Below are 17,776 nucleotides of genomic sequence, written 5' to 3'. Positions count from 1 at the left end.
TTCCATTCTCATTTCTGATTCTGTTGATGTGTGTTGATTCTCTTTTTCTCTTAATAAGTTTGGCTAGAGGCTTATCTATTTTGTTTATTTTCTCAAAGAACCAGCTCTTGGTTTCACTGATTTTTTTCTATTGTTTTATTCTCAATTTTGTTTATTTCTTCTCTGATCTTTATTATCTCCCTCCTTCTGCTGACTTTAGGCCTCATTTGTTCTTCTTTTTCCAGTTTCGATAATTGTGATGTTAGACTCTTCATTTGGGATTGTTCTTCCTTCTTCAAGTGTGCCTGGATCGCTATATACTTTCCTCTTAAGACTGCTTTCGCTGCATCCCACAGAAGTTGGGGCTTTGTGTTGTCATTGTCATTTGTTTCCATATATTCCTTGATCTCTATTTTAATTTGTTCGTTAATCCATTGATTATTTAGGAGCATGTTGTTAAGCCTCCATGTGTTTGTGAGCCTTTTTGTTTTCTTTGTAGAATTTGTTTCTAGTTTTTTTTGTTTTGTTTTGTTTTTTCCTTATGGTGTAGGTTTTATTGTTTCTTCCACAATATTCAGATGTGCAAGAAATTTCACAAGAGAACAAGTCAGCAAGCTCATAAGAAGACAGCAAATTCTTCACAAGTCAACGGGCTCTTGAACCCACAAAAAGACAAGAAGCAAATACAAGATTATAAAATGTTAGAGATGAAATTTCATCACAATGTACTTTATTCAAGCTCTACTGCAAATTTAACACAAATATCAGTGTTAATTACACTTTGTCATGTATGATTTGAGCTCGTTTTAAGCTCACACTGAAAGGAAGCCTCATCTCATGCACAAAATCTGTTTGTTGCATGCCTGGCTTCCTTAATAATAAAACTAGAGTTGATCACCTCCAGCGCCAAAAAAATTCAGCAAAACTAAACTACAGGAAACTGCAGGTTAGTAAGCTTTTGCCTGATGCTTCTAATTAATAATATAAAGTCATCAAACTAATACTTAGAAATGATAAAAAGATATCCTAATAATTTCATCTTAGTTTCAATACAAACATTATAGAAGCATCCATATTTCTGTTATAGTTTTCTAACTTAAATGAATTGTGGTCAGTATTTTGGATCAAAAGGTAATTGCCCCAATTCTATTTCGAGATTTGCCATGTGTCTTCCATTAGTGCGACCATATTTATGCCATTTACCTTCCCTTTTATAAGGTTGTGGCTGAGGGTGCTTCTGCTCTTGTTTTCGATGCCTGGAGTTTTCAATATTTACCATACGTTGCTTTTTATCTGGTCGACTGAAAGCAGTAAACACATTTTTCATCTATGTTAGGTTAAATTTAAACAAGAAACAATTTTAATGTTTTTCTCCATTAATCTATTATTTGAACACTCTGAGAAAAGATGTTAAATCAATCTGAAACATAATCCTAGCACACCATACCAAAAAGATTCAGTGAGTATTATACTTTTAGCTTACAGAAGGAAAAACAGACCAACATAACTGTACTGGCAAAAAAGGGAGACACTTAAGATAAACAGAAATGTGGCAATAAAATAATGAGATGTGTTTCCATTATTTTTCTTTTCCTGTAAAAATCAGTCTCTCCCCATTGGCTTCTTTTCTCAGCAGGAATATGTACACATCTCTTAGAAACAAAGCACAGCCTCTTTTTTTCCTCTTACAGCTAAGGTTCCTAAGGACTGCTTTCCTCAGTTTCTATAATCAGCCTTCTGCCACTACTTCACTGAAACAGTCTATACTGCGATCCAAAGTCACCAAATTTCCCAACCAAAATATATGGTCGTTTTTCTTTTTTTAAAGCATTTGATACACTTACACATACTCCTTACTTGAGATGATCTTTGGATTCAAGATGTCACTCTTGGCTTGTCATTCTCAGTCTTCTTTCCCTACAGCCCCTTAAATGTTGGTATTCCCTAGGAGTCTGAGAAATACCTTCAGCCTAGACACACACACACATCTGGTGAAAGAGTCATATAACTAATGACCAGTAATTCTCTCCACTTGGATATCAATAGGTACCACCAAACACGATCCTCATTGACAATTCCGAAACCTTCTGGTATTCCTTATCTTAGTGTTACCACTATCCACCTAGTAACCCAACCCAAAAACGTGGAAGTTACTGTTACTTTCTACTTTTTTTTCACAAGAGATACCACCAATTTTACTTACTATGTATTGTTCAAATCTGTCTCCTTTGTACTTCTACTATTATCCTGGTTAAGATACTCATCAGCTCATGTGTGTATTGTTTCAAAGACCAACTTCTAGCTTCACCTTGTCCAACCAATCTTCCAGGCTGCTCCCAGTGATCCAAAATGTGACAAAGCAATACCTTTAGCAAAAAATGGGGTTCTCCATGATCTGTATCTTTCTTCACCACATACTCCAGCACTACCTGGTGTCCTTAAAAGTACCATGTCTTCAGAACTCCAAATCTGTGCAAATGTCCTACCCTACCTGCAAGGCAAATTCCCATTCTTCAAAAGCCAGTTTGAAAAACAAATTGAGTTCAAAGGTCATCTCACTCCTGAAGCCTTCCCAAACATCTCCACACCATATACAATATGCTTCTGTGCCTCCACTTCATTTCTTGTACCAACCTAACTCTCCCAAAGCTTGTTAGCTCATTGACAGCAAGAATTTTGTTTCCCTTGGGGAAGCCTCACAGTGCTTTGCTCATTTAGGCACTAGAGATTTGTTTAATGACTGAAGACACTAGAATCCATCTCATTATTTTATAGACACATTATACTTATTCAAAAAGATATATATAACTCTCAAAAGATAAAAAATAAAGCTAATATTTGAAGATCAAGCAAGTTTCATTTACAGAATGTAAAGCTGATAAACAATGGATATGAAGTTATTTTAAGTTCTGTATAAAGCACACACGTAGAACTTATTGCTTGGTAAGTTTGCCTTTTCATGCCTCTACCTTTACTACAATAATTCTATAATTGTATTAAATATCAGTTTAGTTGGTAAATGGAATAGACAAATGGAAATAAATAAGACATCCAAATTGTTATATATAGGTTCTTATTTCAGAGTGAAATTGGTATTGCTTCTAGCTTCCCAAAGTGAGTAAATAAAAAAGACTAAGGAAAATAATTTTCCTTAAGTTGATCATCTTTACATGTACATTATAATGAAAAGAAATAGGCTAAAATAGGAATTATATCTCCTTAATTGATTTTTAAGGTAGAAATTAAATTTGCTCAAGTCAAACTGATTATATGAAATTTTCAATACGTAAAAGCTACTAAACGTTGCGTCTATCTACTTTAAATTTTCTGGAAATTCAAGTACTTTTAAAAATAATTTTTTAAAAATAAAAAGTACTTTATAAATAGTAACATTCCAAGAAACTTATCAAATGATATAAATGCTATTCAATCTATAAATGTTAAAAACTATTATAATAACATGGTGCTATGTAAACCGACCTGGGTCCATATGGAGGGGAATAAGTGTGACCAAAGAAGTGTCTATATATATATCCATCCAACTTCTCAAACACTCCACCATTATCTACTTGATATTCCTTCATGTCTTTAAGATAATCTTTAACATCATTAACAAAGTCAGTGAAGAGCTTCTGATCATGTATAAAGATACCATTTAGGAAAAATGTATTGATGAATTGATCAAGTTCTTTCCAGTGATGAAAACTATCCAGTTTTTCTAAGAAGTATCTTTCCATTAACTGTCTGAATTCATCTATCCTTACAGGATTAAACACTTTATTATTAAAAAGGTTAATGGATTCTTGTTGAGCACATTCAAATACACCAGAACAAGCCTTTCTGAAGGAATTATAATTTTCACTACAGTCATGCTCAGCACTGCATTTTGGTGAATTCGTGTTTTTTCTAAATTCTTTATAGTGAATTGACTTTTCTTTCCTTCCCTCTCTATGCACAGTAGGGCCTCTACTATTCTGGTTTTGTGTACGTGCTTTATATTGTGGATGTAAATATTCACTAAAAACTGTTGGCTTTTTAGCTGCTCCTCCTTTTGTAGCACCAAATCTTTTATTGCCCTTTTCATCAAAGATATTCTTGGTAATATCTTTGAAATCCCTGAAAGTGGATTTAACTGAATCTGAGAATTTTTTCAGATTTTCTTTCACAGCTTCTTTAGCCTGTTTAATCTTTTCTTTATGATGCCTCACAAACTCCTTGGTAGAATTCTTCATGGCATCAAATGTTTCCTTAACTGAACCCAAAAATGTTTCCTTTGACTTATTTTTAGCTCTGTGGTTTCCTCTGCTCCCTTTCTTTTTCCCATCAGTTTGTTTTCCATTTTGATCTTTTGCTTCAATATACAGTCTTTCCCACAAATCAGAACGTTGCTGTTCAAAGATTAGCTTCTGTTCCAGCTCTGTGAGTCTTTCCCGTAAGATTTCTATTTCCTTTTTTTCAGTCAATATGTTGGGAGAATCTGGGTCACCATATGACTGACGAGAGCTTAACTGCTGGAGTTCCACCCTTAATGCCACAGTTATTAGTCGTTCTCTCTCCAGTTCCTTTCTTAGCATCTTTGCTTCTGCCAGTAGAGTCTCCCTTTGATTAAGGAAGCTGTGTGTTTTCAGCTTTTCTTCTTCCAAATGCTCCTTAAGTTTCTGATTTTCTGTAACTAACTCAGTACTTGTTCCTTTATCTTCCAATATCCTAATCTGTTTTCTTACTTTCCTTAACTCTTCCTGTAATGATGATAAGGCTTTTTCTTCCTTCTCCAGAGATATTCTTAAATACTGATTTTCTGTATTAAGGGTCTTTTTCTGAGTTTCAAAGGATGTCTTCTCTGCTTTGGTAAGGGCCCAACACCTTGCAAGGTTTTCCTTCAATGACTTATAATCTATAAATGACTCTTGTTCCTGTTGACATTGGAGAAGATAATCCTTCATATCATTCAATTCATCTTCATGTATTTTTCTGACTAACTGCTGACGCTTCTGAATCTGAATTGTGCCATAAAAATGTCCAAATCCCATGCTGATTGCAATCACCAAAGCAAGTATAACACATTTATTGAGACCACTACTGAACTGACGTTTACACAACTCCTTAGAGGGTTCAATTTCTTCAGTGAGTAACTGTTCTTCAGATTCTGAACTAGAAACGGTCTTCTTCCTACCACGGCGTCGTCTAAAGGTAGGACTGGGCTGATGACTAGTTTCATCACTACTTGATTCATCGTCGCTAGGCTGAGATGAAAATACAGTTTCTGGCTGACAGAATGTATAATGGCTGCTAGAAGAAGAGCCCATGTTAAAGTCTTCTGGACTCTGTGCTTCTTTAACAATTATAGCTTCTTCTTGATTTCCAGTTTCTTCTAGCTTAGGTGGCTCAAGGGTAACAATATCAGAATCATCACTGACAGTTCCAAAATAGACATTGTCTTCAAGTGACTTTTCTTCCTCTCCCTCAAATGCTGACTTTGCTCCCTCGGAAGACAGATAAGCAGTTTGTCCCATGAACAATGTGCCATTTTGGCTGCTCTCTCCCTGCTCTAACTGCAATACCTGAAGCTCCTCTTGCTCTAAAGAAGAACATTCTGGGGTGAGCTCACAGCTATCACTGGCTGTACCATGCTCAGAATTCACCATCTCTATATCAGATCCCTCATGATTGATGACAGTCCAACCACAAGATGAATCACTGTCACTGGAATTTTCAGACATTTTTCAGATCTGAAGAGGCAGCGCCACCTCCGCCCGACTGCGCGGCTGCCCGTCGCGGCTGCGGCGGTCACAGCTCCGAGCGTAGTGACGCCTCTCATAAAAACCTGTTTCTAGTTTTATACCTTTGTGGTCTGAAAAGTTGGTTTGTAGAATTTCAATATTTTGGAATTTACTGAGGCTCTTTTTGTGTGAGCTAGTATGTGGTCTATTCTGGAGAATGTTCCATGTGCACTTGAGAAGAATATATATCCTGTTGCTTTTGGATGTAGAGTTCTATGATGTCTATTAGGTCCATCTGTTCTAGAGTGTTGTTCAGTGCCTCTGTGTCCTTACTTATTTTCTGCCCAGTGGATCTATCCTTTGGGGTGAGTGGCGTGTTGAAGTCTCCTAAAATGAATGAATTGCATTCTATTTCCCCCTTTAGTTCTGTTAGTATTTGTTTCACATATGCTGGTGCTCCTGTGTTGGGTGCATATATATTTATAATGGTTATATCCTCTTGTTGGACTGAGCCCTTTATCATTATGTAATGTCCTTCTTTATCTCTTGTTACTTTCTTTGTTTTGAACTCTATTTTGTCTGATACTAGTACTGCAACCACCGCTTTCTTCTCTCTGTTGTTTGCCTGAAATATGTTTTTCCATCCCTTGACTTTTAGTCTGTGCATGTCTTTGGGTTTGAGGTGAGTTTCTTGTAAGCAGCATATAGATGGCTCTTGCTTTTTTAATCCATTCTATTACTCTGTGTCTTTTGATTGGTGCATTCAGTCCATTTACATTTAGGGTGACTATTGAAAGATATGTACTTATTGCCATTGCAGGCTTTAGATTTGTGGTTACCAAAGGTTCAAGGTTAGCTTCTTTAGTGTCTTACTGCCTAAATTAGCTCGCTTATTGAGCTGTTATATACACTATCTGGAGATTCTTCTCTCCCTTCTTATTCCTCCTCCTCCATTCTTTATATGTTGGTTGTTTTATTCTGTGCTCTTTCACATTTCCTTTAACTGCTTTTAGTGGGTAGTTGATTTTATTTTTTGCCTTTAGTTAGTATTTGGTTCATCTGCTTTCTTTGCTGTGATTTTATTTTCTCTGGTGACATCTGTTTAGTCTTAGGAGTGCTCCCGTCTAGAACAGTCCCTCTAAAATACCCTGTAGAGGTGGTTTGTGGGAGGCAGAGTCCCTCAACTTTTGCTTTGTCTTGGAATTGTTTAATCCCTCCTCCATATTTAAATGATAATCGTGCTGGATGCAGTATCCTTGGTTCAAGGTCCTTCTGTTTCATTGCATTAAATATATCATGCCATTCTCTTCTGGCCTGTAAGGTTTCTCTTGAGAAGTCTGATGATAGCCTGATGGGTTTCCCTTTATAGGTGACCTTTTTCTCTCTAGCTGCCTTTAAAACTCTTTCCTTGTCCTTGATCTTTGCCATTTTAATTATTATGTGTCTTGGTATTGTCCTCCTTGGGTCCTTTCTGTTGGGAGTTCTGTGTATTTCTGTGGTCTGTTCGATTATTTCCTCCCCCAGTTTGGGGAAATTTTCAGCAATTATTTCTTCAAAGACACTTTCTATCCCTTTTTCTCTCTCTTCTTCTTCTGGTAACCCTATAATATGGATACTGTTCCTTTTGGATTGGTCACACTGTTCTCTTAATATTGTTTTATTCCTGGAGATCCTTTTATCTCTCTCTGTGTCAGCTTCTATGCGTTCCTGTTCTCTGGTTTCTATTCCATCAATGGCCTCTTGCATCTTATCCATTCTGCTTATAAATCCTTCCAGAGTTTGTTTCACTTCTGTAATCTCCTTCCGGACATCTGTAATCTCCCTCTGGACTTCATCCCTTAGCCCTTGTATATTTCTCTGCATCTCTGTCAGCATGTTTATGATTTTTATTTTGAATTCTTTTTCAGGAAGAGTGGTTAGGTCTGTCTCCTTCTCAGGTGTTGTCTCTGTTATCTTGGTCTGCCTGAAATTTTGCCTTTTCATGGCAATAGAGATAGTTTACAGAGCTGGCACGAGTGATGGCTGGAACAACTTCCCTTCTTGTTGGTTTGTGCCCTTTCTCTCCTGGGAGAACAGCGACCTCTAGTGGCTTGTGCTGGGCAGCTGTGTGCATACGGGGCTTCTGATTCTTGCTCGGTCACTATGGAGTTTATCTCTGCTGTTGCTGTGGTCATGGCCTGCCTCCGGCTGCTGCTCCGATATGGTGGAGCTGCGTTGGAGGGGGAACGGCTGGGAGGCTATTTATCTCCATGAGGGTCCTCCGTGCTCCCTGCTGCCCAGGGGGTTAGAGTGCCCAGAGTTCCCCAGATTCCCTGCTGCTGGACTAAGTGTCCCAGGACTCTTCCGGCAGGTTTTGGGGTCCCTGTCCCTTTAAGACTTCCAAAAAGCACTCGCTTTTCTTTGTCTCCAGTGCGCCTGCTGCAGGGACCCGCTCACAGGTCTTACTGTCCTGTTTCCCTATTGTCCAGGACCCCACGCATGCACTGTGTCTGCGCTCTGGTGCGGAGAGCTAGGGCTGAGTATTTAGCAGTCCTGGGCTCCCTCTCCCTCCTTGCTCTGACTCCTCTCCTCCCACCTGGAGCTGGGGTGTGGGGCGCTTGGGTCCTGCCAGGCTGGGGCTTGTATCTTACCCCCTTAGCAAGGCGCTGGGTTCTCGCATGTGTGGATGTGGTCTGGATGTTGTCCTGTGTCTTCTGGTCTTTTAGGAAGAGTTGTCTTTGATGTATTTTCAAAAATATATGTGGTTTTGGGAGGAGATTTCTGCTGCTCTACTCATGCTGCCATCTTGCCTCTGCCCCCTCTATGTAATTCTTATCCTTGCTACTCCATAGGTAGAGAGGTTTTATTCCTCTGGCTTCTGCCAGTATTTCTCCTTGTCTGATGTTCTGGAGTTTGAGTATGACATGCCCAGGTGTAGAGTTTGTTGTACTTTTTCTGCTTGGTGTTCCCCAGGATTCCTGCATCTGTGATTAGTCTCGTTTAATTCTAGGCATTTCTCAACCATTATTACTTCAGCTCTTTCTTCTGTTCTTTCTCATTTCTTTTTCCTTTTAGTATTCCCATTACACAAATGCTTCACCTTTTGTCCTTTTCCCAAAGTTCTTGAATATTCTGTCTTCTTTTTTCATTGTTTTTTTCAGTTTTGGAAGTTTATATTGGCATATCTTCAGTCTCAGTGGTTCTTTTCCTGACCTTTTACAGCCTATTGATGAGCCCATCATTCTTCATTTCTGTTAACAATGCTTTTTTTTTCATTTCTAGTATTCCGTTTTGATTCTCAGAGTTTCTGTTTGCCTGTGTATGTTGTTCATCTGTTCCTGCACATTGTCTACTTTTTTCATTACAGCCCTTAGCATATTAAACATTCAAAGAATTTTCTGGCCTTTTAATTCCAAAATCTTTGCTGTATCTGTCTGGTACCAATGCTCACCCTATCTCGTCAAGCTGTGTTTGTCTTTTAGTCGGCCTTGCAGTTTTTGTTAGAAGCCAGACCTGATCTATTGGGGAACAGGAATTGAGAGAAATAGCTCCTTAGCATAAGGTTTATGCTTGTCAGGCTTGGAATTAAGCTATGTTTACTGTTTGTTACCACTGTAGATATCAGAGACTAAAATTTCTATTTGTGTCCTTATTTCTGTGTTCCCTGTTATCTCTGGGCTTCCTTAGAGACTTGTTCTTAAATAAGGTCTGAGACATCAGTTCTTGCTGTTCTCGTCCCCTAGTGCTGGTTCCAGTGGTAGTTTCTTCTCCTGGGCCTCTGCTCTGGAAGCTGTTATTCCCTGTATCCACCCATTTGTCTCAGTTTTGGGGGCAGTGGTTTGTCTTGTGACCCCAGTTCTCTGCTGTTAAAGCATTGAAGAAGCATTGAAGAAGAGTTGTTGATTTTTTATTTTTGGTTTGCTCATTTTTTTCTTATTTTGAGGGTGGGGAAAATGACTTTCAAGCTCAGATGCCACACTAGAAACCAGAAGTCTACTAGTATGGTTGATTAAGAACATGTAGAGTTTTAAAAATTAATTTTAACATCTGTTACAACTTCATCTCCATGGCCTTTCTCCTCAAATCAATATCCCCAATGTTATTGAAAAATATCAAGAAAGTCTGATTTGAAGGACATTCTACAACTTACTTGATCAGTATGCCTTAGGACTGTCATGGTCATCAAAGACAAAAAGTTAGAAACTGTCACAGCCCAGCAGAAGCTAAAGATACTTGATTAACATGGCCTGAAACATTAGCAGAAAACTAGTGAAACCTGGACCAAGTGTGGAGTTTAGTTAATAGTAACAAGCCAGTGTTGGCTCTTTGTGACCAGTGTACCATGGTTATATCCAAGTTAATCGGGAAACCTGGGTGCAGAGCATAAAGAAAATCTTTGTAACTTTTCTGTAAACTGAAAACCACTCTAAAAGGTTTATTCAATTAAAAGTTACCATTATCTGAAATATTGGTACAATTACACCTTGCCCTTTTCATTCTGCTGAGACACACATCTTTTGAAGCATGCTAGAGCTCTGGTTAGCAGTTTACAGAGGATTTGCACATATTCTTTCTAATGTCACAGCAGTCTTGCAGCACAGGTGTCCCCTTTACATGTAAGGACGTTGGTGAAGATGGGACAGCTGCCCAGGCACCTGTCCCCAGGGGCCAGCATGGTGCCCAGCAGTTCTGCCTCTGCTGGCAACGTTTGTCCCTCTGCCACATCATTGTGGCAGGTATTTAACTTCCATCTAGGATGAAAAACGTTTCCTAATGGAGCTTATATTCATTTTTATTTATTAAAGCAACTTAAGCACAAGAAAACTTCACAAATACTTCCTTTGTATAAACTCTGTATTGCTTTGAGCTTTTTTTTTCATGTTGACATATTGTTCTTCTAAGGTTCTTTGCTGGTCTATGTTGATCACCTTCTTGGAGAAGGGGCCTTTGCCCAAGTCTATGAAGTTACCCACGGAGATGTGAATGATACCAAAAAAAACCCAGAAATTTGTTTTAAAGGTAAGTGATCTGAGCAGTTTTTGGTATGGTATAGAAATGAATTTTAGAACTTGAGTTTGTCAGCTTCCTTTTGCTTTTTTTTTTTTCTTCAAAAGAGTGCTAATTTCATTTAGGTCTATAGTCAGCAATTAAGAAACCAAAAACTATCCTACAAGGATTTAGAATTGCTTTGCCATTAAAATTATCTCACAGCAAGCCCTATTCTTTAGCCAGAGTTCATAGCTTATCATCACTTTCCACCCCACATCCTCTATTGGGATGGAACTTCCTTTCTTGCTATCGTTTTCCAGAATGTGAGACCGGATATGAATGTCACATACCCTATCTGCAGGTCCAGAAGCCGGCCAGCCCCTGGGAATTCTACATTGCGACCCAGCTGATGGAGAGACTAAAGCCAAGTATACGGCACATGTTTATCAAATTCTATTCTGCCCACTTTTTCCAGAATGGCAGTGTTTTAGTAGGGGATCTCTACAGCTATAGAACATTATTAGTAAGTGTATTCACTTCTGTGATGTGAACATGAATTTGAACTACATTTTTGGCTTGTGCCTTACACATACATTTTGTTAAGAGATTTTGACGTAGCAGGTGGGGGCAAAGTTCTTCTCTTGAAATATTAATCCTGAACAGCCAACTCAGGATTCTACCTTCCATTGTTCCTAGAATGCCATTAACCTCTATAAAAACACCCCTGAGAAAGTGATGCCTCAGCCTCTAGTCCTCTTGTTTGCTGTCAGAATGCTCTACATGATTGAACAAGTCCACGGCTGCGAGATCATTCACGGAGACATTAAGCCAGACAATTTCATACTTGGAAACAGGCAAGTGGTATGCTTTTAATGGGGTTCTTCTCTGTTTCCCAGCAGCCTTTGTTATTTGTGCTCACGCATCCTGGCCCTTGTTTGTGTTTAATATAGATTTCTGGAACAGGACAGTGAAGGTGATGATTTATCTGCTAACTTGGCCCAGATTGACCTGGGTCAGAGTAGAGATATGAAACTTTTTCCAAAAGGAACTACATTTACAGCAAAGTGTGAAACATCTGGTTTTAAGTGTACTGAGATGCTCAGTAACAAACTGTGGAACTACCAGGTATAGAACTGCGGTGAGAGATTTGAAAATACTTTCCTGTGTTAAACTTAGTGTATTTTCAAAATGAATTTGGGGATCTAGTTAGTTTGAGCTGGTCTAGTCTTCTAGCCTTAGATTTAGACTATACTCCAGTGTTTTCAGTTATGACCATAATACACAGTGAGAGGCTTTGGAGTGCAGTTAGAGAACAGCCACCAGAGTCCCAGGGGAGGGAGTCATAACATCCCCGTGGAAGAGGGATTAGAGTGATGTTTGCCCCTGTGTGACAAAATGAAGAACTTGAGAAGGGACACGGTAATCCATGGAGAACAGAGCTTTCCAAGGGGCTGCCTCAGGAGGTGGTATGTTGTCGGCTTCCCCGGGAGCCTCAGCAAAGCCAGCACAGGCATTCAGTAGGGTGGCTGAACAATGGCTTCCAGGCTCTTGAAAATCCTGTGATTAGTTAGCTTGCTGCCTAAAGTTAGAGGGGCCTCGGATACACAGGCGTGTGTAGATTAGTCATCGTGCATACCTGTACTTACTTTATAGATTGATTACTTTGGAGTTGCTGCAACAGTGTACTGCATGCTTTTTGGCACTTACATGAAAGTGAAAAATGAAGGAGTCTGGAAGCCTGAAGGTCTTTTTAGAAGGTGAGTATTAGCTTTGGTGCTACCACAGAGAGAGAATAAACACAGTGGGGTGTTGGGCTCCATGGAAGATGGATCTCTGCCATGGCAAGGGACCCATGCCTGGGGAGCACAGTGCAGCTGCATGATCCTGGACTCCAGGTCAGCGCACAAGCCACCTTGCTTCACAGCTTCTGTTTCCCAGGTTGTGTTAGCAGCAGCCAGTGTCCTCGAAGAACCAATAAAGCTCCTGGCCAAGTGCTGGCATTCTGTGCACCCAGAGAAATCACCCAGTGGCACCGACCTTGGGTTTGTGCTTGTTTTCTTGCCTGTGTGAGTGTAGATAATAGTGATTCTGTTTCCCTCAGGTGTTTCTTAAAGAAGCAAAGGAATAATGTGTGTGACAGTGTTTGTAAGTTACAAAGGAAAGTGGCAAAGTGACTTTGAGTTTTTCTAAGACTGTTTTCCCATCTCTAAACTCATAGTGAAAATCAGTGACTAGACTAGAACCCCTCCTGTCACCTCAGATGTGGGTAGCTCTCTTTCTCCAGTGTCGGGTGGAGAGATGACTGGTAATCTTTGAACCGAGTATTTGGGATGTGCTTGTTCATTGTATCACTTATACATTCTTAACTTTTTTTGAAGTATAAAAACATACACAGAAAAATGAATTTGCATGTTTATACCTTGAAAAAGTTTAAGCCAAGCTTCCCTTACCCTCATATACATACATTACACACCCTGATGGGGTGTGGATAAAGCCAGTTATAGTAACTTTATAAAATACAGTGTCTCTGCATAAATAAGGCTAGATTCAGGCCCTGGAGGAAACCCAGAACAACCTGGTTTATTCTGCATGAGTCATCACATTCAGAAAATACTTTATTCTTTTACTTGCTTTTAATCACAGGACCAGGGAGTTATTCAGAAGGCTTCCATCTCTGACCACCAGTGTAGAGTAAAGCTCCCTGATGATAGCAGGCCGAATTTCCTGTCTGAAACACAAATTTAGTTATGTTCTTTCTCCCCAGTACCTCAATTCTGTGTTCTGAGTTACCAAGTCTATATTTAGCAAGACAATGTGGGAGAAAGAGGAAGGAAGGGGTGGGTGGAGAGGGCCTCAGAGGAGTTGACCCACTTCCTGCACTGGCTGCAGAGCCCTGCAGTCCTGGCCAGGAGCTTGTGGCCTTGTGCCCTTCAGAAGCCTCAGCAGGCGTGAAGGAGGTGCCTAACCAGCCACAGCTCTGTGGCAGCTGCAGGCCCCATCAAAGAGACACGTCATCAGTACTGTCCTTAAATCTTCCTCCGCTAGGCAGCCAGAGGAGAGGGGCCGGCCCAGGATTTCAGGTGGGGTCAGTGTGACTGCAGGGTCACCGCGACAGCCTTGGCTGTGGCATTGAGCATGGTGGCAGGAAGCCTAGCAGCAGGGAGCGCAGCAGGGATGTCTCTGGCGACTCTCTGCATGGGTGGGATGTTGGGGCCCTCCAGCGTGTCCAGGATCCCTGAAAGAAGAGGATGGCAGCCCAGTGAGAGCTAGCTGGGCCCTGTCCAGGGCAACTGTTCTCCCCCTCCCTGCGCCCAGGCCCACCTGTCACGTACCCTCCACCACCTTGTGGTAGGCAAAATGCAGATAGAGCAGGAAGAGCATGTGCAAGGCAGCCAGAGTTCCACAGAGGAGCAGCCGCTGGGTGGGGCCCACGGTGCGCGACACCAACACCGCCACCTAGGGCCATAAGGACAACTCAGAGGCCACTGACCATAGCAGAACCATCTCTGGGCTCTTCCCTTCCATTGAAAGTCTTTTGTGGGGTTCGGCCTGAGCTCTGGGCTGTTTTACCCAACTCTTTGGGAGGACAGCCCACCCCTGGAAACCTCTTGCCCAGCTTACCATGCGCAGGGTGGACAGCCCACCCACCAGCAGCCAGAAGAGGTAGAAGAGGGCATGGAGGTGGATATTATACGTGATGAACAGGACAATGCAGTGGCCAAAGAGGCCATAGCCCTAGAAGGACGATGGTGGGGAGGAAAATCATTCAGGCTGAGCTGGCCTCTGGACTCTCATGGGACCCTGAGAAGTAGGTGGTCCACTGGCCAGCTCACCCCATCCCAGGTCTGTGGCCCCAGACAGATGCAGATCAAAGCCTGGCTACTCTTTCCAGATCATCCTTGCCTGCTACCACGTTGGACTCCTTACCAGTAGTGCCAGCATCTGCAGCATGGTGATCTGGGCATTGCACAGGTAGGCGAGGAAGTAAATGAAGGATGAAACGCCCAGCCAGTAGCCGAAGCAGGTGCCAATGGCTGTGCCCATCAGGGTACCTTCGCGCTGTGGGATGAAGACTCTATTTAGCCTGATGTGGCCTCTGGCCTCAGCCTCACCCAGGGACGTCCTCGGGGGCTGCTTCTACTTCAACACTGTCTCCTTAGGTGGCTTTCAAGTTAGTTCAGCACCCCCAAAGTCCTTTGTTCTGCTTACAATAATGGTGTCAGATGTCTTCATCCCATGGAGGAGGATGGCAACCAGTGTGAAGACCAGCATGAGAGGTCCGTAGAGTTCACCTGCGATTTTCTGTCAACACAGCAACCCATTCAGGGTCGGGGGGTACAATGGTCCTTCTGTTTCTGTCTTCCTAGGCTTTGCCTGGTGGCCCACCCTCTGCCCTAGTGTGTCCCCTGGCTCTTCCAGATATGCTACCCTCTATTCACCTGGGGGAAGTTGACCATCTTGATAGGGATCATGGACTCCAGGAGCCTGGGAGAGGAGAGGAGAGGAGAGATGAGTGCAGAGGCAGCACTAGGCTGTGAGGTTCTGGAGGGCCTGAATCTTACATCTAACTCCAGAGAGCATGCTGGATGGTGAAGGGAGAAGAGGGTAGCACAAACAGATAAGGAATGAGAAAATCACTTTCTTGCCCCCAAAAATGCTTCCAGGAAGGCCAATCGTGATGCTCTGCTGACAGATGCAGCAGCAATATGGAGAACCCAGCCCAGACTTGGGAGTCTTGGAAGAAGGCTTGCCGATTTACCATTTGATCTACTCCCGTTTAAAGGACAGGCAGACTTCAGCAGAGAATGGCCAGAACTCAGGGCTGTGATGGTGAAGCCCTGAGAAAGGTCTAGAAGGAAAAGTTTACTTGAGGGAAGCATGTGCCTCCTGCCTCTTCTTGCTTACTATTCCTCCAGGCACCAATGAGCATTTTCTTGAAAACTATACTTGAAGAGGCATGAAAATTCCAGGCAGAAGGAATAAAAGTACAAATCAGTTCTCTTTTCTCTTAAGTGGCCAGCTCCTAATAAGACCCTGAATTTTGGCTATATTTTACTTCCTCTAGGAAACCCGCCCCGCCCCACCCACCAGCCTGTCCTGGGCCAGGAGTCCTCACCGTGTGCTCCATCAGAGCAGATGAGTGCTGCACTGTAATTGCACTTGAGGCCAAGGCTCCCACCTCTCTTCACTAAACCAGACAAATACCAGGGTGCCCAACACCAAACAAAGCCTAGTAAGTACTTGCTGAGCATTACTGGGTACCCGAAAAACACTGGTTAAAGGATGAACAAAGAACCAACCCAAGATTAAATCCATGTCTTGAAAAGTCATTCAACAACTATACACTGATACACTGGTTCAGAGGCTGTTCTGGTGCTGCAAATAGTAAAACAGCCTGTTTTGAGAAGGTCTCTGGAAGACAGACCTCAAAATAAGAGAGTACTCCATCACTGAGTTATCTGTTAGAGGAAAGCACACAGTCCTACAGGATCACCAGGAGGACAAACGTGATGGGGCTGAGGAAAGGCCAACAAAGGAAGTGACATTTGAGCTAGGTTTTGAGGGAAGATGAGTAGTCTGTAGATGGAGAAGAGGAGGAGGGCAATAATCTGCTATCACCATGTCCTGTTCCATGACTGGTAGGAGGTATGGGGTGGCTGGGGTTCATGTACAATTATGAGGGACTGAGGAGGTGGGTCATGAAGAGGGGAGCCTAAGGACTAGTTTGGGTGAAGGACTAGGTGTCAGGAGGGCAGATTCTGTCAGGAGGATTCTCACCTGCTTCGCACCTGGGCAGGCTCCACATCAAAGTAGGGTCTCAGGATGTCGATGTTGGCGTATAAGCTGAAAGCCCTGGAGGCTTGTCTCTTCCCTGCCTGCCACATCTGAAGTAAGGAATACAGGGGGGTGGGGGGGTGGGGGGGTATTGTGAAACTCTAAGACCCGTCGCTTATTTTCTGTTGGATTTCCATATGGCTCTAACTGGATGTCTAGGAGGAACGTCACCAACTTAAGAACTAGGGCTCTGCCTAGATATACTTTTCCACCTGTCAGGGACCCAATCTTGCTCACCTGATCAGCCACCTGCCGGCTCAGCTGTCCCTTAAAGCCCTTCATGCCCAGGAACTCGCCATCCTCTTCTTCAGCAGCAGCTGCATCAGCATCTACTTCTTCCTCGCGAAGGCGCTGATGCAGCTCGCCCATATCCTCAAAGCTGGAGCCTGACGTATCATCCATGTTCTCCATGTCAATCACAGCTGAGCCCCCACCCTGTGAAGACAATGGCTTCTAGAGTGCAGGACCTTTCTGCTCCATCGGTTAAGTCCTCTGTTCATCCCAGTGTTTGGGGCATTGTTCTTGCACTGCTGGGATATGGATTGGAATCACCACAGATCACCCCACTCTCTTATTTGCTCTCAGAACCCTTGGTTGTTAGGCTCTTTCCTAGCCTGGGGAACCTGTCTTCCATGCATGCCTTTCCCCTACCTTCCCTATCAGAGCCTAAAAGGGCTGCAAAAGCGCCCATTTCCCTTATCTTTCCCAACCCCAAACAAAGCTGTGCACACATTATAGTTTTAGCCAGTGCCAGTGAATCCCGCCCACTCTCCCGCCACGCCTGACCTCGACCGACCTCCTAACTTGTCTCGAAAGCAAGAGTGAACAGGCCCAGAGACCTGTGGCCCTCTAGCTGGAGTACCAGTTTGGACCTCCAGGTCAGCACTAGTCCCATTGCCTTTCGTGTGCACAAAGACCCAAAGAAGAGAGAGTGTTGTAAATGGAAGAGATTCCAGGCTCTGAGGGAGAGTCTCCAACACACTCAGGACGTTTGTCGGCCCCGGGGCCGCTGGCAGCCGGAGCCTTGAGGCCATTACCTGGATGTTTTCTTCGAACCCTCCCCATTCCGGGCCAGCCATATTTCGGGCGCCGCCGGCCGGCGCCGCCGTAGCTGCCATGTCTCTCGAGGGCTTCCGTCGCTGAAGACCGCGCTAGTCCCGAGCGCGGAGGAGTGGGAGAGACGTGGGCCAGAGGAAGGGAGAAGTCCAGGGAGAAGAGTTGGGATCAACCGGAACGCAAAAAAAGACCAACCCGGATGTTTGGCTCAAACCAAC

At 42.7% G+C, this 17,776-nt stretch overlaps 3 protein-coding genes across 4 annotated transcripts in view; 1 reads left to right on the top strand and 2 right to left on the bottom strand.

Moving 5' to 3' along the window:
• LOC140846715 (mitotic checkpoint serine/threonine-protein kinase BUB1-like) overlaps positions 1-13,064 on the top strand; it is a 47,703-nt gene extending 34,639 nt beyond the window's left edge. Inside the window, 6 exon segments of the mRNA XM_073224293.1 lie at positions 10,581-10,678; positions 10,680-10,697; positions 11,029-11,190; positions 11,364-11,521; positions 11,618-11,792; positions 12,321-13,064. Of these exon segments, the coding sequence (XP_073080394.1) occupies positions 10,581-10,678; positions 10,680-10,697; positions 11,029-11,190; positions 11,364-11,521; positions 11,618-11,792; positions 12,321-12,428 (719 nt within the window). The 3' untranslated portion in view covers positions 12,429-13,064.
• LOC140846672 (cell cycle progression protein 1-like) lies at positions 507-5,819 on the bottom strand. 2 transcript variants are annotated; one of them, XM_073224128.1, is made up of 3 exons: positions 3,460-5,819; positions 1,183-1,280; positions 507-634 (listed from the first exon to the last, which is right to left on the bottom strand). In XM_073224128.1, exons 1-3 carry the CDS (start codon positions 5,697-5,699, stop codon positions 618-620), a joined length of 2,355 nt encoding a protein of 784 aa, XP_073080229.1. In that variant the 5' UTR covers positions 5,700-5,819; the 3' UTR covers positions 507-617. The 2 variants fall into 2 exon arrangements, with proteins under 2 accessions (XP_073080229.1, XP_073080228.1); XM_073224127.1 differs by lacking the exon at positions 507-634 and having other exon boundaries at positions 698-1,280.
• Positions 13,065-13,209: 145 nt separating the features above from the next.
• YIPF3 (Yip1 domain family member 3) lies at positions 13,210-17,760 on the bottom strand. Its single transcript, XM_037011406.2, has 9 exons — positions 17,540-17,760; positions 16,740-16,937; positions 16,446-16,552; positions 15,107-15,152; positions 14,877-14,969; positions 14,595-14,726; positions 14,289-14,402; positions 14,000-14,123; positions 13,210-13,902 (listed from the first exon to the last, which is right to left on the bottom strand). Exons 1-9 carry the CDS (start codon positions 17,618-17,620, stop codon positions 13,754-13,756), a joined length of 1,044 nt encoding a protein of 347 aa, XP_036867301.1. The 5' UTR covers positions 17,621-17,760; the 3' UTR covers positions 13,210-13,753.
• Between the last annotated feature and the right edge of the window lie 16 nt (positions 17,761-17,776).

Source organism: Manis javanica, chromosome 16 (assembly GCF_040802235.1).
Source record: "Manis javanica isolate MJ-LG chromosome 16, MJ_LKY, whole genome shotgun sequence".
Taxonomy (NCBI): Eukaryota; Metazoa; Chordata; class Mammalia; order Pholidota; family Manidae; genus Manis; species Manis javanica.
Note: the sequence above shows the minus strand (reverse complement) of the source record. Positions and strands in the feature narration are given on the sequence as shown.

Coding starts and splice junctions, on each gene's coding strand:
- LOC140846672 (XM_073224127.1), bottom strand. CDS start 5,699: ATGTCTGAAAATTCCAGTGACAGTGATTCATCTTGTGGTTGGACTGTC. Junction 1,281..3,459: donor TCCCCTCCATATGGACCCAG/GTCGGTTTACAT, acceptor TACTGCTTTCAG/TCGACCAGATAAAAAGCAAC.
- YIPF3 (XM_037011406.2), bottom strand. CDS start 17,620: ATGGCAGCTACGGCGGCGCCGGCCGGCGGCGCCCGAAATATGGCTGGC. Junction 16,553..16,739: donor GCCGGCAGGTGGCTGATCAG/GTGAGCAAGATT, acceptor TCCTTACTTCAG/ATGTGGCAGGCAGGGAAGAG. Junction 15,153..16,445: donor CCTGCCCAGGTGCGAAGCAG/GTGAGAATCCTC, acceptor CTCCTCTCCCAG/GCTCCTGGAGTCCATGATCC.